The 16,541-nt window shown below is 42.0% G+C and overlaps 2 protein-coding genes across 4 annotated transcripts in view; both read right to left on the reverse strand.

Moving 5' to 3' along the window:
* Positions 1 to 4,324: 4,324 nt before the first annotated feature.
* Cavin4 (caveolae associated protein 4) lies at positions 4,325 to 14,868 on the reverse strand. The gene is made up of 2 exons (XM_034502971.2): positions 14,079 to 14,868; positions 4,325 to 7,681 (listed from the first exon to the last, which is right to left on the reverse strand). Exons 1-2 carry the CDS (start codon positions 14,484 to 14,486, stop codon positions 7,001 to 7,003), a joined length of 1,089 nt encoding a protein of 362 aa, XP_034358862.1. The 5' UTR covers positions 14,487 to 14,868; the 3' UTR covers positions 4,325 to 7,000.
* Positions 14,869 to 14,978: 110 nt separating this feature from the next.
* Tmeff1 (transmembrane protein with EGF like and two follistatin like domains 1) overlaps positions 14,979 to 16,541 on the reverse strand; it is a 78,407-nt gene continuing 76,844 nt past the window's right edge. For all 3 annotated transcript variants that reach the window (XM_034502732.2, XM_034502731.2, XM_076934992.1), the window contains exon 10: positions 14,979 to 16,102. In XM_034502732.2, coding sequence (XP_034358623.1) covers positions 16,018 to 16,102 — 85 coding nt within the window. In that variant the 3' untranslated portion in view covers positions 14,979 to 16,017. The remainder of the gene's footprint in view (positions 16,103 to 16,541) is intronic.

Raw genomic sequence — 16,541 nt, forward strand, 5'->3', positions numbered from 1 at the left:
TGATCATGCTAGCCCTTTTTGTCCTAGGAATACTTTTATTCCTGCCCACCATGTTAAAGCTTGTCTTTAACAACATCAACATGTTAGCAGCCAAAGTACAAGTCTTGAACCTGAAAATGGACCCCCAGATAAAGTTATTAAATTAACAGGCTGTCAAGCCAAGGACAGGTAAGATTCTGCACAGAGCCTTACCAACCTAAGACAGAAATGCATTGCTTTTGATAATGCATATTCCATGACGGGTAAGTAAGGCATTCTTGTCAGAATGACCTAAGACAAACTCAGTCTTGTTAATGAAATAAAAAAGGGGGAGAGGCAGAGAGCCTTTGGGGCTGCTTGGCAAGAATCTGATATGGGCCAAGGACAAGGAAACAGGCTGCATGGCAGAAATATGACATTGGCCAAGGACAAGGAAGTAGGCTTCAGGCAAAAATCTGACATTAAGCTAGAACAAAGAAGTAATTTCAGGCAGGAATCTAAATCCTAGGCTAGAACAAAGAAGTAATTTCAGGCAAGAATTGAAATATTAGGCTAGAACAAAGAAGTAATTTCAGGCAGGAATCTAAGTTTTAGTCTAGAACAAAGAAGTAGGCTTCAGACATGAAAATGACTTTGGGCTAGGACAGGGAAGTTGGCTCAGATATTTTGGTCATCCTGATAAACCCTTAGAAACAGTGATCATGGGAGTGTTCACAGAATTTTATTTATTGCTTTGCTTGTTCTTGGACTATTTGTGTTTATTGTCTTGCTTATTCCTTGACTATTTACATCTATTGTATTGCTAGTTCCTCAACCTAGGACTGACCTTAATACTGCATGTAATTTAAATGGTATAAACACAAAAAGGAGGAAGGGGGATAGGATGGAGGTTCTAGGGAGGGGAAATGGGGATGACATCTGAAATGTAAATAAATAAAATATCCAATAAAAAGATAATATTTAAAAGTAAAACAAACAAAACCAACATTATACATCCTCATTTACACTAACAGACCTTACCTCACTATATGTATGCGACAATAATTAATGAAGAAAGAGGCCATGACTCTGGAAGAGAGCTAGGAAGGGTATCTGGGAAGGTTTTGAGGGAAGGAAGGGGAAAATTATATTACATTATATAACAATCTCAAAAAATAATTTAAAACATTTGGTGAGAATCTGCTTAGGCTTCCCTTTCCTCTCCAGGCTGGGTGCATTGAGGGACTGAAAACTGCCTGGGGTCCAAAGGAGCCTGTGAGTCACTCCTGTCTCCTGATGAAAACCAAGCCATAATGTATTCAATTGATTGTTTTCTCTGACTTGCTTGAAACTTTGTTTAAAAGAAATGATAATTATTACATTTAAAAATTCAATGGGCTCCTATGAGATACAGAAATGGGGAGAATGAAGAAGGAAACCATGGATTTTAATCACATGGTTAAGTGTACATGCAGCAAAACAGTGAAAAAAAAGAAAAAAAGAAAAAAAGAAAAAAAAAAAAAAAAAAAAAAAAAAAAAAACAGCCAGAAAACTCAACTGGTCAAAACCAGGAGCAAGCACTTCAAATGCCAGGACATTGTGCAGAAGGCCAACTGGTCTTCATTGTCAATGAGATAAAATGTATAGGTTTCAAGTTCCAGAGGGAAAAGGAGAGGGGGAGGGGGAGAGGGGGAGAAGGGGAGAGGGGGGAGAGGAAGAAGGGGAGGGGGAGGGGAGGGGGAGAGTCAAAAAAGCTCCTAAGCTGCCTCTCAGGGGTCCCTGCCAGGGAGGTCTTAAGAGTTGAACAATTCTGGTTTTGGAGGCAGGAAAGGTATTCATACAGTTAAAGAAGCCACCCATTTCAATGGATTTCATTTCATCCTAAACTGATGTATCCATGCTGCTACGGTTTTCAATGTAAAGCTTGTTTGATGGAGTCTGATGAGATTAATAAATGATGACAATCAGCCCACAAGATTATTAGGAATTCGGGTGTTTTACACTATGACATGGTGGGAAACCCAGCCTGGAGTGATGCCTTCACAGACTCAGCAAACCCTGCCCACTGTGCCCCTTGTCACACACCAGGTTCCTATGGAAGTAAGTTAAGTTTGGGAGAGGGAGCTTAGGAAGCCATGCCTGAGAGATTCCTTGTCCTTCCTAATTCATGGTGTCAGAGTCACCAGGGAGATTTTCCTGGAAGTAGAACTCAATTTGGGATTTTGTCAGCTATGAAAACCTCTCCTTTCAAACTGTCAAGATTGACTGATGAAAACCCACCACTTCACTATTTTGTCAGAAGTGCATGAGGCTGGGTGTTTAGCTCAGTTGATAGAGTGATTGCTTAACATGAAAGGCCCTAGATGGAAGCAGGAAGGTCAAATATTCAAGGTCATTCTTGGCTACATACATAACATGTTTGAGGCCAGTCTGGGATATGAGATACTATCCCACCCCCACCCCACCCTCCACTCCCAAAATGTGTTTATCTCAGCCTCTCCTCTAAGCTTTGCTCTATACTTTGCCAGTTCTCATCAATCAGCCCTCACTTAAGAACAGTGCGTTAGTTCAGTATGTCCAAAACAGGCCTCAGTAAGGGGTAACAGCCAAGTTCATTGGGTCACATAAAAAAAAAAAAAAATGGATGTACATATTCTTGAGTGCTATGCCTGTGTAAATGCTTGTATAACTGTGCATACTTGGTACCTGCAGAGTTCGGAAGAGGGTACTGGATCTGGAGTTTAGGTGCTGTGAGCCACCTCGTGGGAGCAAACCAAACACTGCAAGAGCAACTGAGTCATTTCTCCAGCCCATGGGCTACATTTTGAACCCTGCACATTAGGACTCGGACTAGGCAGTGCCTTCAAACTGAACCCTGCTTTCATATGTAGTGGATTCTCTGTCCCCATTCCAACCACCTACCTCCTGACCCCTTGCCAACTTCCTTGTGGGGCAGAGGCCCACCTCAGGGCGGAAGCTTTCATTTCAGCTACTTTCAATGGCTGTGAGTGACAGGCTTGTAGGCCACAGCACCAACTGATGAAATGGGATGCCCTGCTCCAAATCTTGCTCCCTTCTGAAGCAACACCAGAACATGCACTTCCCCAAGGAGACACAAAGGCCTCTCTCCTGGCAGCATGCTACCTTTGCCCAGAATTTGTCAGGTGCCTTACATTTGGGATAGTTCCTGTATATATGCAAAGCCTTCTGGTAAAGACAGCACTTTGGTCTGTAATTTGCTACTAAGCCTTATATGGTGCTTCCATCAGCTAGAACTTGAAAGAGGAAGAATATGCCCTACAAATGCATTTTAAATCTCTAATACATTCTGAGGTTTTAATGCTATGATTCAGATCCAAGGTGACAAACACCAAAGGATCATGGTTAAAAAAAATGGGGATTCTTGCTGCAACCAAGGCCATTTTGAGCAGCCACATGTATCCTGGCAACTGCGCCCTTGGCCAGGATAGCAGGTTACAGCAGCTTTTATTGCAGTCTAAATGGAATGACGCACAGCTTTAGTTGGAATTTCAGGTGTCAAACAATACACAAGAAGAAAGACACCCATGTTAAGGATCAGGAGTTGCCTTTCTTTGGAACACAGAACAAGCAAGCAGAACTCGGGCCTTGAACAATAAATAGATCGAAGAGCTCACAGTGGCCTTCAACCTACAAGGCAGTTCTACTTCTCAAGGGCATGGGCGTACTGAAGGGAGGGCTGACTAGCAAGAAAAGCAGCCCTGTGGGAGTGTGGGTAGCAGAGTCCTGAGAGACCCACAGTGATGCAGCAGCTCTTCTGGGTTGCCCAACACTGCCAGATTCTGATCTGGGAGGGGCAGCTGTAACTGCTGGGGCATTGCCTGCTCAAAGGAGTCACAGGAATGACCCAAAACTGAGCAGGAAGCTCTTTTACTACAGACCAGGCACCAGCACACCTCAAAGTGAAAGAATTGGGGATGGAAACATGACCAGTCCTCCCCTTATTTGGAGATCAAACCTGAATTTTCTTACCAGAGTTCAAAACCAGAAGCTACAGAAAACCTGTCCCAAAAAGAAAAATAAAAGGAATCCAGTATTTGCTTTGTAACCCTGAGGATGAGAGTTCGAATCCCAGCACTCACAAAAGAAGCTCACCTGTAAAAGGCAGGCAGAGGTAGAAAGATGGAACTTGCTAGCTTCTTGCCTAGATGAGAAAGTGGGAGTACTACCTTCAGGGAGAGAGCCTGCCACCAGAGAATAGGTGACCTGCCAGAGGGCACCTGATGGCCTCTTCTGGCCTCCACACACAAGTGTACACTCATATACACAGACATGCATAAATAAATATTTAATTAAAATAAGAATCGCCATGACTACCAGGCCTGTTCCAAAACAACTTGTTTAATGTGTATAAAAGGCAGAGAAGACAAAATGGTCGGATGTTTTCTTTTTGGCTTGTACTTTTCATTCATGAAAACTTGTTTTGGGAAATACATACAAGTCCACTCTCAGCAAGCCGAACGCCCATGTTTATTTCTCTATAACCTGTAATCAGGGGCCAAGCCGCTGTTCACTCCGGATACCTGGATCACCACATGCAGGAGATAGGCTTGCACTTCCCTATCTCCCCTGGAAGAGCCTCAACACTGGGTCCCCATCCCTGGCATCTGTGGCAGCTGCTCTGCTCCATCTCATTACTAGAAGGGGGTAAATCTTGCTACGGGTTTGACTTGAGTAAATTATTTAAACTCTGATGTGTAATGCTGCATTATAGATCAGTAAGTAAACCGATGTTTCCCAAGACTTTTAAAATAATGAACACTGACTAGAATATGACTTAAGCTAAGTGAGTGTGTGACTTTTGCAGCCCATCTTCTCCGTGCCATGGAAGCAGGTAGAAGGTACAAGAGATTCTGAATGTGGGATTTAGGGATGTCCTAAACGTGAAAAGATGCTGAAATATATTCCCAACACGGAGGGGAAATCCTGGTACTGAGAATGAAGCACGGGGTTGCAATGAGCTGTCGGCAACATGAATCATTTGGTGGTTCTGGTGCCAAACTCTAGCAAGACAAGGAGCTGGCCATACCTCCTTCCCAACCAGACTCTAATATAGCTGCAGGGGCAATGCGTCACAAGCTGTCAAGGCTGAGTATTAATGAGTCAGTAAACAAAAGCCCCAGATATTTGCAGAAAAAAATATTTTAGACCAAATGAAACAAACTGAAAACAACCACTGTAACTTCTCGATATTCTTCCTACCCTCGACTTACCACATCTGTAACTTCTCTATATTCCCTCAAGCCTTGATTTAACCATCGGTTAACTCATCCTTCATTTGCATATTGCAGTTACCATTCATCACCAGTTAAAAGATTTACAACCACAACACTGGGCCTCACATTTTGCAGTAACATCATTTCATATTCAAATTTATTCTTGGACACAGTTAACCTCCTTCTAAGCTGTTATAAAAATGTGTCTGGAATTATTCTTTCAAAGTTTTATTCAATGCTACACATGCTTTAGTTTGCAGTATTAAAAGATACCAAGATGCTGTGTGGTGGTGGTGCCCGCCTGTAACCCCAGCACTGGGGAGGCAGAGGCAGGCAGGTCTCTGTGAGTTAGAGGCCAGCCTGGTCTACAGAGAAAGTTCCAAGACATCCAAGAAGGCATGCCCCCCATACCTGCATATATTTAAGTACTACATGATTATTCCAAATTAAACTAAATGTAAGTAAAAAAAATATATATCAGAAATTTCACTATCTTTTCCATATTAAGAAAATGACCCAAAGATTTCAGTGGGCTGGAAGCGCAGAATCGGTATTTGTTTCCTTCAGCAGCAGTATCTACTTCTTGACCACCCAGATCTAAATCTAAGAGTTAAGAGGAATTGGACACTCTCCAAAGAGGCTGTGACAAAAGCTTATGGGCACTGTTCTTATCCCTAAAGGGCTCATTCTGGAAAACAGGCGTGTCGGAGGTCATTTCCATGCCCAGCACATCAGGGCAGACCATAGAAAAACCTGCTTGACAACCAAGCCTCAGAACAACCGAGCCTCAGACTTCTACCTCGTGCTGTGCAAGCAAAACCTGCACGTGTCTACCCCACATCCAAATCTAAAGGAAATTAGAGCCAGATTTCCAAGGAATATGTTAGGGCGCGGCTAAAATGCCAAGGTTTGGTCTCAGCCTTTAATGGGAAAGCGTCCATCCAAGCATCTGTTTTTCACTCTTCATTCCGTGAAGAGTTGTGAAGAACAACCTCAGCTTCTGCTCAACTCTGGCCTCCGAGTCTGTGCCAAGGGATTCTTCATAGATGTAACTGTTCCGTTTTGGTTTAAGGGAGGCCAGTGTGGTTTGTGCTTCTCCACTTGTTGTTATGTCTCGTTCTCACACACTCTGTGACATCCCCTCAGATCTCAAGTCCTCCAAGAAGTAGAGGACCTGCGAACCCTCTCCATTTTTACCATTGGGAATAAGTGGTGACCAGCCAAGTGCCTCACTAGTAATAAAAGTTATGTTGCCACAGCTAAATAAATGTTCAAGCCCCAAACTTCTATTTCCTTTCCCTGACCCAAGAATTTCATAAGCTTCATAAGGGTACTGATTCACTAATGAGTCTCCAGATGTGAACATCTGGGCAACACAATGTACTCATTAGCTATTCCCCTTTGAGACTGTATGTGTGAATCCTGACCCAAATCTACAGTTTGCTGGTGAATGATGGGCACAGATTTGTCATTCCTATGAATGACCAACCATCTAACTGATCTGTGCCGTGCAACTATTTTCTCATTGGCCAAGAGCTACCACAAAAAGGCATGACATAAGGGGGATGGGGGGGGCGATGCTGTCAGAGTCATATATTCTCAGGGGAATAGAATTCCCAAAGAAATTATAAGAAAATTCTATATATTTCCATCATCTTTAGGATTTTAAAGGTAAGAAATGAAGCTTTTATACCATTTGCCTTTCCACTGTGTATGAATATAAATTACTACACCATTCAAACTATGACCACGTGGTTCCAAGTGATGGATGCTCATACTTAAATCCACTATGAGGACTGCTTTAACTCCAGCAGGAGTGACTCGTCATCCTCTACTCTCACCTGAGGTTTAAAAGTCACCTTCAAAGGCTCAGGACTTGGGGGATCCCCTCCTTCTTGGGGAATGTACCCTACTTTGGTCACCTCCTTTTCTGTTTCACTGAACTCATCAGAGTGGAACTCATGGATGGGCCCCAGAGCCAGGCTACCTGAGATGATATCCACACCCATCCCTCTGTCTACCTCCTGGCCTTCAGCCTTGGGATCCTTCGGTTTCCTAAGGCTTCGAATCTTAAAAGCTTCCTTTGAGGGGGCCGCATTTGAAATCGATTTCTTAAATCTTTCTCCCGACTGCCTCAACCTCTCTCCCGACTGCCTCAACCTCTCTCCTGACTGCCGAAGCCTCTCTCTCCTTTCAGGAGTGACTATCCTAGTTCTAATTCCACTCACTTTCTTGTCAAAATTCTGCCGTGTCTTCTGCATGTTTTCTTTGGAGAATGCCTTCTTAATATGATCAATGCGCTCTTTGCCTGACTTTCTAAACCTGGCAGATCTGCTTTCTTCAACATAATATTCTTCATCCGATGAGAGATCTATTGGGGGATCGAAGACTTCCTCGGCCTCCTCCTCGTTCTCGGGCAGGCTTCTGTCTTTAACAATAGACAGGGATGCGGGGCAAGGAACATCCTCCTGAAGGAGAGAAAAGCAATGCATGTGAGTGCTTTCTGTGCAGCAGGCGCCAGCTTCCACCTCTGGCCATACCGTATACCTCTGTGATGTCTGTCCCCAGCCTGCATCTTTCAGGGTCTCTCTCCTTGGCCTTTGTCTCACAATATTGTATCTTTGCTTCTCCACTCCAAAGCTGACAAACTTCTCCATCTAAATATAGCAGAGGCACCTCTCAGAAGTACAAGCCTCAAGGCCCATCCATTATCCTCTCTCCTTATATTGCCATTCCTGCCTTTCTCAGCATTGGTGGCCATCTGGGCAACATACAAGGTAGAGACCTCAGAAACATTGCCCCAAATACACTGTCCCACAGTCAACTAGTCATCAAGCTCCATTAGTAACACTGTAAAATCCTGAGCTCACTTCTCACTCCTCTACCCACGCCTTACCTCAGCTCCTCATCACCTCAGGTCTGACCTTGGGCTATCAGTTTCCTCCAATCCCTCTCCTTCCAGACCATTATCTGAGGGTTTCCTGAGAAATGCTTTTACAAGCAGAATTGGGTTATAACCCACTGAAGACTTCTGAGAGCCCACCAGTGCTTCAGGATTGAACCTGAACCTTCCAGTATGCTTAGCAAGCTCTTGACCTGACCCCACTTTCCCAATTCTCAAGCCCAGAGACACAAACCATTCTTAAATTCCTCAAACACAAAAGATTTTGAACCCTCTAACAAGATGTGTGCACCCTATAGCATCCTGGGATGTAAATCCCAGGATAGCTGGGACTTCCCCAATGTATTTGCAGATGTTCATGTCACATTTCAGTGCCAAGTAATTGGACACTAACATTCTATACACCTTCGTATACATGACTGCCTTTATCTTCAATGCCCCTTAACCTCTATTTTAGCTTTACAAATGATAGCTTTCTTCAAGAATCAATTCAAATGCCCTAATTTCCCCCAGGCAGAGAGTTGAGAAGACCAGGTCAAGAGAAGCTCTAGGGCCAATAGTGAGGACAGATGTTACTATTCTGACAGGAAGCCTTCTCGAGGGTCTGAGGACAGCAGTGGCATGATTTGACCCATGCTGTGCAAAAGGCACTCTGCTGGAGATAAGGCACATAGGTTGGACAAGCAAGGAGAATGACAGAGCAGTGACTTCGCTTGACCTGAAGTCATCCGGGGAATGGTATATCATTTTCCCAAAGTCAGTTTCATTCTGAATTTTGAGATACCCTTTACGTCTGAGGAGTTTTGAATGAAACACCACTCTGTCTTCTGATCTTTTGACTTGTGTGTGTGTGTGTGTGTGTGTGTGTGTGTGTGTGTGTGTGTGTGTGTGTGTTCGTGCATATGATGTGTATGTATAAGTATGGGCGCAAACGCCCTACAGCATGTGAATGAGTCCAAAGGACTGCATTTCAGTTTTGGGGAACTGATTTTTCTCTTGCTGTGGGACCTGAATTTAGGTCATCAGGTTTGCTTGGCGAGTATTTTTTACCTACTGAGCCCAAACTCTTCTTTTTCACATGAGTTCTGGGGGCTGAACCTAAGTTCTCTTGTGTGGCAAACTCTCCACTGCTGTGATACACAGTATGTGCCAACCTAAAAGCAGGCTGTCATATAATAAATGTGTTTGCTTGGGAGGAGACTTCTTTTGATTCTTTAAATTGAAGTTACAGAGATAATAATAATAATAATAATAATAATAATAATAATAATAATAATAATAATAATAATATCTGTTCTGTTTGTATTTTCTAATTGTAATTGAACTTGTTACCCTGGACATGTAAAGAAAGATCAAGCACATATTCTGTATCACTTGAATAATCATTTGTCTGTGAAACCTGAATAAAGAAGCACCTGATTGTTAGTCCGTCAGCTGAGAGACTCCCCTGACCATTGTGCCTGGCTCACTCCCTCTCCTAGAAGGTTCCTTATCTCTTCTACAGGCCACCCTGTCTTCAAAGACCCTCCAACATTCCTCTCTGTGCCTGGGGAAGACTCCCTGGGAAGGACCCCAGCAGTGGAGAGTTTGCCACACAAGAGAACTTAGGTTCAGCCCCCAGAACTCATGTGAAAAAGAAGAGTTTGGGCTCAGTAGGTAAAAAATACTCGCCAAGCAAACCTGATGACCTAAATTCAGGTCCCACAGCAAGAGAAAAATCAGTTCCCCAAAACTGAAATGCAGTCCTTTGGACTCATTCACATGCTGTAGCACGTTTGTGTCCATACTTATACATACACATCATATGCACGAACACACACACACACACGCACACACACACACACAAGTCAAAAGATCAGAAGACAGAGTGGTGTTTCATTCAAAACTCCTCAGACATAAAGGGTATCTCAAAATTCAGAATGAAATTGACTTTGGGAAAATGATATACCATTCTCTGGATGACTTCAGGCCAAGCAAAGTCTCCTATCAAATGAGTCATCTTAAAAGCTTTATTTTGCTACTATGGTGGTCCATGACTATAGCTCCAGTTCTTAGGAGGATGAGGAAGAAGGACCACAAACTCAATACCAGCCTGAACTACACAGAAAAAAATAGTAAAGGAAGAAAGGGAGGGAGGAGGAAAGAAGAAAAAAGGAAGAAAGGAGAAGAGAAGAGAAGAGAAGAGAAGAGAAGAGAAGAGAAGAGAAGAGAAGAGAAGAGAAGAGAAGAGAAGAGAAGAGAAGAGAGATCGACTCTGCCAAGAGTGTCAGAAGGGAATCTGCTAGAGACAGGCCAGCACAGTGAAAGAAACCCAGTGTGCCATTCAGAGATTATTTCGAAAACACAACAGGCCAAACTTCAGGAGTTATGAGATTTTTAAAAACTGAACCATGAGTTACAATTTCTAAAAGAAATGGTATTGACATTTGAGATTCAGGTTGATTCCACTCATCAGATTTAATAAACACACAAGAAGGATGTTTGCAAATACTCTCAAACGTGACCGGCTTGATAGTCAAGAAGGCATCTTTAGAATCTAATTCTTTAATTTAAATGACATTTTTGGCTACAGGATCAGCGTACTCATGAGCCCCACCCCTCCCCAACAAAAGAGGCAGAAGTGGGTGTCTCATGACTCTCTGATGAATCAGTTAGAGGCAGGGAAGTTATTCCTCTCCCTTCCTGACACCTGTTGTGGGGAGCCGCCTCAGCAAAAGTGTGGGCTGGACAAGCCTAAGAAGGTATAATTAGAAAAGGAAAGAGCCAAAGGGTATTAGGGTATTACTTGGTAGGCAGAGATCCCCATAATCCTGCAGGGAAAGCATCAGACACAGGGAAACTGGAATATCACACACCCTTCTCTTCAAACACACAGCACACAGTACAAAATCAGTCAAACAGAGATAAGGGTAGGAAAAGACCTTGCCTGGGAACCTATCACAGCCCCCATGAGTTGGTACTACTGTGAGTTAAGGGCAAACTCTCTACTAATAATAGAAGGTTGTTGGGGTTAATTATAGTTGACTTCTGAATACAATCACATTTCTATGTCAAGTCCAGTTAAAATTAGCTTTCCACTGTTTTTGAGACAGGGTCTCACATAGCTCAGGCATGCCTCAAACTCACAGTATATTTGAATTCCCAATTCTCCTGCCTCAGCCTGGCAACTGACAGTACTGTAGGTTGGCACCACCACACCTGGTTTAAAGGATGATTTTTATAACAGAATGAATACTACGGATCAGAGTAAAGTGGAAGTGAATCAGTATAAAAGGAACACAGATAGGAACAGTTTGGATACACAGAAGTCCAGAACTTATCATTAGAAGAGACTCAAAACTTTGGAACCACGGACTTGTGCTTACTAAGTAACTGGAATTATGAGAAGATATTCTGTGGCTCATGCCATGCACAGGGAGAGGGATCACCAGTGTTCAAAGAGAAACAACCTGGATAAGAATGTTAGCCAATCTTTAAGTGCCAACATCCAGAATTTGTCAAAAGCTTAGACAAACACAACTGTAGAAGACATAAGTATTATCAGCAAAAAAAAAAAAAAAAAAAAAAAAAAAAGATGCTTGCGAAAACTCAAGGAAGATCAAAAATGAAAATGAAAACATACTTTAGCAGACTAGCTCAGTTTCAAATAATTTTAGAAGGGACAATCTTCAAATAACTATGATAATTAACTAAGGTTAATCTTAACTGCTAAAAATAACCATGTAAATATCGTACATATCTATATACATTCTAACCTATAACAAGTACATGAATTTGAGTCTTAGGTCCATAAGATAAGATTTCATATTTTCCCTGTAGGCTTATAAAAGATAGCAATTGGGGTTTTTGTTGTTGTTGTTGTTGGTTTTTGGACAAGCTGCTGCATAATTTAAACATCTTAATTTTCAAGAATCTTCAAGATAGTCTATCTTAAAAGAAAAGAGCCTTATCATTAACTAGTACCTCTCAGTTTCTTTAGGGAACTGTAGGCCCCCAAGGCAGGAGGGAACTACAAGTTATAGAGAATAGAGACAAACAGAAAAACAGCTTTCAGGTAGGGGTCAGAGAGAGAATTACATCAGTAGATGGTGAAATTTCTGTTTCCTTGCTGTAGCTTTTGTGAATCGTGAGGGAACTGTTTTGCATATAGGTTCCCCAGACACATGGAACCCCAAGCATACTTCCTGACATAATGCATGCAGATGGAGGGTGAGCACCCAGGCAGAGGCTGACACCCCAGAAGGTGAATGGATCTATCCTTCAGTCCCCCGTGCAGCTCACCACTGAGTACACCAATGCTGGAATGGACACCTGAAATCAGGTGACATTTTTAAACCTAGAGAAAGGCCTTTATAAGCCTATAAGAAAAAGGTGATGGGAAAGGAATTCTGAAGACACCAGTTTATTCTTCTATTTTCGAAATTCCCTATTTTTTTTCCTAAATAACCTGTGGACTCCTAAAAACAAATCCAAAAATGCCACTCGACCATTCCAGCGTAACTTGAGCACTCAGGGTGTCTGGGGCACTGCTGAATGCACAAAGAACGTGAAGGTTACAGGCTGGATGGTTCCGCCCACTGTGCTCTTATTTCATGTTGTGTTTACTATTCTAGGGTTCTGTACACACGGACTTCCACTTTTAAAAGTACATAGCTGTGCATATGCATGGATGAACATTCCCACACATTCCTGAGTTTATGCTTATAACAAATCCTCTGACATGAAATCTGGGGGCCAGTAGGTTTGGGGATTTTTTAAGTTCATAATACACACTATGTAAAATGTCTTCCAAAATGTTATTCCAGCTGATTCTCCCACAAGCAGAACAGGAGAGGCGGGTCTTTCCTCACCTTTGCACTTCGGATTTACAGTTCTGTATTGGCCAGTCTTTAAGTAGGTGAGCAAAGAACCCTGCTATCATTTGTTTTGTCTTTTCCTATCATCGTTCATTCTTAACGTGGCTAAAGAGTCCAACTTGTCCCTTTTAATTTACAAGAGCTTAAAAAATGTACTGTAGACAATATATGCATTTGCCATGGGTTTTTTAAAAATTATTGAGCAGTTATAGGAACTTAGCAAAAAAAAGGGGGGGTTCAATTGAGTAAGGAATTATCTATGGGACTTCTGTAACTGTATTACTGTAGTAAGGATAATATTAAAACAAAACTTAAGGAGAAGTTGTGACTCATGTCTATGATCCTAGCACTTGGGAGGCTGGGGCAGGACCACCACCATAGTTTGAGGCCAGCCTGGATTATTACATAGTGAGGGTTAGATCAGCATGAACTACATGTTGGACTGTCTTACAAAAACAGTCAACATTTTAAAAACAAATAATGGCCTAATGATTCATTTGGAAACAGGTAGCTTTTCTTATTGTAAATAATACAAAAAAAAATCAATGGATAAACTATATTCAGAGTTTTTGATTTACTGGTTGGGTTCTTGGTAAGAATAAAACCATCACTGCCAGGGTGCTGGGTCCTAATTTGTTTTCTTTTAGGGGGATGCTGGAAGTCAAACACAAGCCTCGACCACAAGAGCAAGTGTTCTATCACTGAACTGCATGCTCTGACCCTCCTGGTTTCTTCTTTTATGTATAGCAAAGATAGTTTTTAAACTTGAGATTTCTTAGGACCCTTTTGGTTCCAACATTCTAAGTCTACTGGGTCACTGTGCTTAATAGGACTCAAATGCTGAAAGAACCTGACAGTATTGAGTTTCAAAGGCAAGAAATAGCCCGAGCTGCAAGCCACAGTTCACATTCCATGACCAGTAAGAAGTCTGACCCATGGGTGACAGCAGCATTGGTTAGAAATGTCTCTCTCCCCCGAGGGGACCACTCAGTGAGCTCAGTATATTCCATATACCATGGCTGAGATGTGACACTAAAAACCCCTGTGACCCAACAGCCAAGGATGGAAGGGATGACGGTCATCCAGCTGGCCCCAAGTCAAGCTTACCTGGAAGATTACCACTCGGAATTTGTTTTTCTTCATTATTTCTTCCTGCTTTGTTTCGACTTTGGTTACATGAACCTGTTGCTTCTCAACCCGGGCCTTCACATCTTTAATGTGAGCGCTGACTTTCCGGGTCTTCTCAAACAGCTTGTTGACAATGTGGCCCGTGTTGCTGTGTGATTGTGAGAGCTTCAGCAGGTCGATCTGGACAGACTTTATCGCGTTTCCCATCTCTCTGTGTCTCTCCGCGATTCTCTTCTGGCTTGCCTGCACACTGTCCACGACGGTGGCTACCCTGTCCAGCACAGTCACAATAGTGAGAGCTGCGTCTTGGTCTTCATCTTCAGTCGCACTTGACAGTCGATTCTGGTGGATTTTACCAGCATTTGAAGCAGACCCGTTGTGTTCCATTTTACTTTTTTCTCAGCAGAAGATCTCCTACGGCAATCGGTTCCTACGCTCGGAGCCAAAAGTCGGCCTGGTAGCAGGCAACGAAGCTGCTTTAAAGGGCTGAAAACCGCACCCTGGAGAGTGGTCAAGTATTTATAACTACAAGTGCCCATACGTGACTGCCTTGCAACATGAGCCTTTGCAAAGCACCGGGGCCAGTTCCAAACATGCTTGCCGACTGACTAAGGATCTCAAATAAATCTGTGTGGGTGGAAGGGGAAAGCTGTCTGAAGAAGTTCACTAAAGCCACTATGGTACTCATACTAAGCCTGCAAGCCAAGTAGCTCCAAACACTGAACAAAGTTTTTCTCTTTGGATCATCTCAAGGGGTAGTTTGTAAGAAGAAAGGGGATTCTGAACTGTGATCTTCTTGTCCTATGAATTTCACCTATTATGAGTACTAACAGACCAATATCAAAGAATACAATAAATAAGCACACAAGGCAGACCGTATAGTGAAAACATTATATTATAACATGCTTTTCCAAATCAAATTATTAAAATTAATATTTAAGTTTAAACATAGTCTTTAAATTCTACATGCATACTTTTGACTGGCTAAACTACACGTTAAACACCTCGATACATCCTACTCACAGTTCAGACTTAAACATCAATCGTCTATTAATACAGCTACAACAGGACAGATTTGAATTAGAGGTCTTAGGTCATTTTTAAGCTCACTTTCAGAGCACCAATCATTAACAATTAGTTCTGCACTGTATTCACAAACACTGATACAATTTGTACACTTATATTAAAACAAATACAATGTTTAAAAATGAATATGTATTAAAGTAGTTTAACTGATACCGTAGGTTTTATTCCAATCTGCTCATTAAATACCCTATCTTGACAATATCTAAATCTATTTTCGGTGATCTGTTCCATCATTAATTCCCAGATACCTTTTAAAATTATTAGGATTATTTCTTCAAAGAGAGAAACTGTCCATTCCAGTTCATACAGCTTATAAATATGTTACATCTAACACACACACAGCTTTGCAGCTCATGCAATAGGGGAAGTGTCTAAAAAAATCAGGTACTAAATCTCAAAAACATTTAAATATCTATTTAAACACAGTGTCCTCTAGATTTTCTTTCTGTAAGAAAAGTAATCTGTAAACATCTTTACTTTTAGTTCATGCTTTGTCATTTGCTGTGGTCATTGGGGAAGAAGTATGACTTTATAACCACCATGAAGTGGGTCCATCCGTCTCTGCAAAAATATTACATTCCATGGATAAAGAACAAGTCTTAGTATTACCATGTGTTACAAATTCGTGAAGCCAATTTCCGTATTTAAAAACATAAAACAGAGACTACTAAACAGTCAAAAACTGTTGTAGCTAAATATTCTAAATACGAGCCAACAGTACTACACTAAAAATGTCCAAAAATAAGGCCTCTGAAATAAATATTTCCATTCTTTAAAAAAAGACATAATAAATGTACATCACGTGGTCAGTGTGCATATAAAAGTCAGCAGCTCAAACCATTCTGGATGAAGTATCTGAAGTAAAATGACCTAGGTTTTGCTTCTGCCGTCGTCCTCTATTGTTCTTGGGGCATTTTCTGTTGCATGAAAATACAGAAATTACAAAACAAAATCATTTAAGAATGTTTAATCTACGTCAAAGTAACACACAGTTCCCACACTGCACCCCATTAGAGAAGGAAGAAAGAGATGGGTAGTTCAAGGCAAAATGAGGACAGGTGGGTAGTTCAAGGCAAAATGAGGACAGGCATAATGACTGGTTGTTGGGAGGGGTCACACACTGCTGATACACATTTCTAAGAGGGATGCCTGCCTCTCTGGCCCGGTAACTCCTCAATTCCTGTGATTGATCGCTGGGACAGTAGAAAGATGCTGATCTGGGTATTTTTCCTGAGCATTATCACAGGGTCAAAAACAGGACAAGAAAAGCTTCGCTGGCGGAGACCAAGTAGCACTGCACTGATGATCTCAGACAGAATGAACCGAAGGCCTTGCAGTCGAGGAAACAAGTCAGGC

This window comes from Arvicanthis niloticus, chromosome 5 (genome assembly GCF_011762505.2).
Source record: "Arvicanthis niloticus isolate mArvNil1 chromosome 5, mArvNil1.pat.X, whole genome shotgun sequence".
NCBI lineage: Eukaryota > Metazoa > Chordata > Mammalia > Rodentia > Muridae > Arvicanthis > Arvicanthis niloticus.

What these genes read in the sequence shown, in the direction of transcription:
- Cavin4 (XM_034502971.2), bottom strand. Translation starts at nt 14,486, where the DNA reads ATGGAACACAACGGGTCTGCTTCAAATGCTGGTAAAATCCACCAGAAT. An exon ending in TCCGAGTGGTAATCTTCCAG is followed by an intron (nt 7,682 to 14,078) that starts GTAAGCTTGACT and finishes TCTCTCCTTCAG; the next exon opens with GAGGATGTTCCTTGCCCCGC.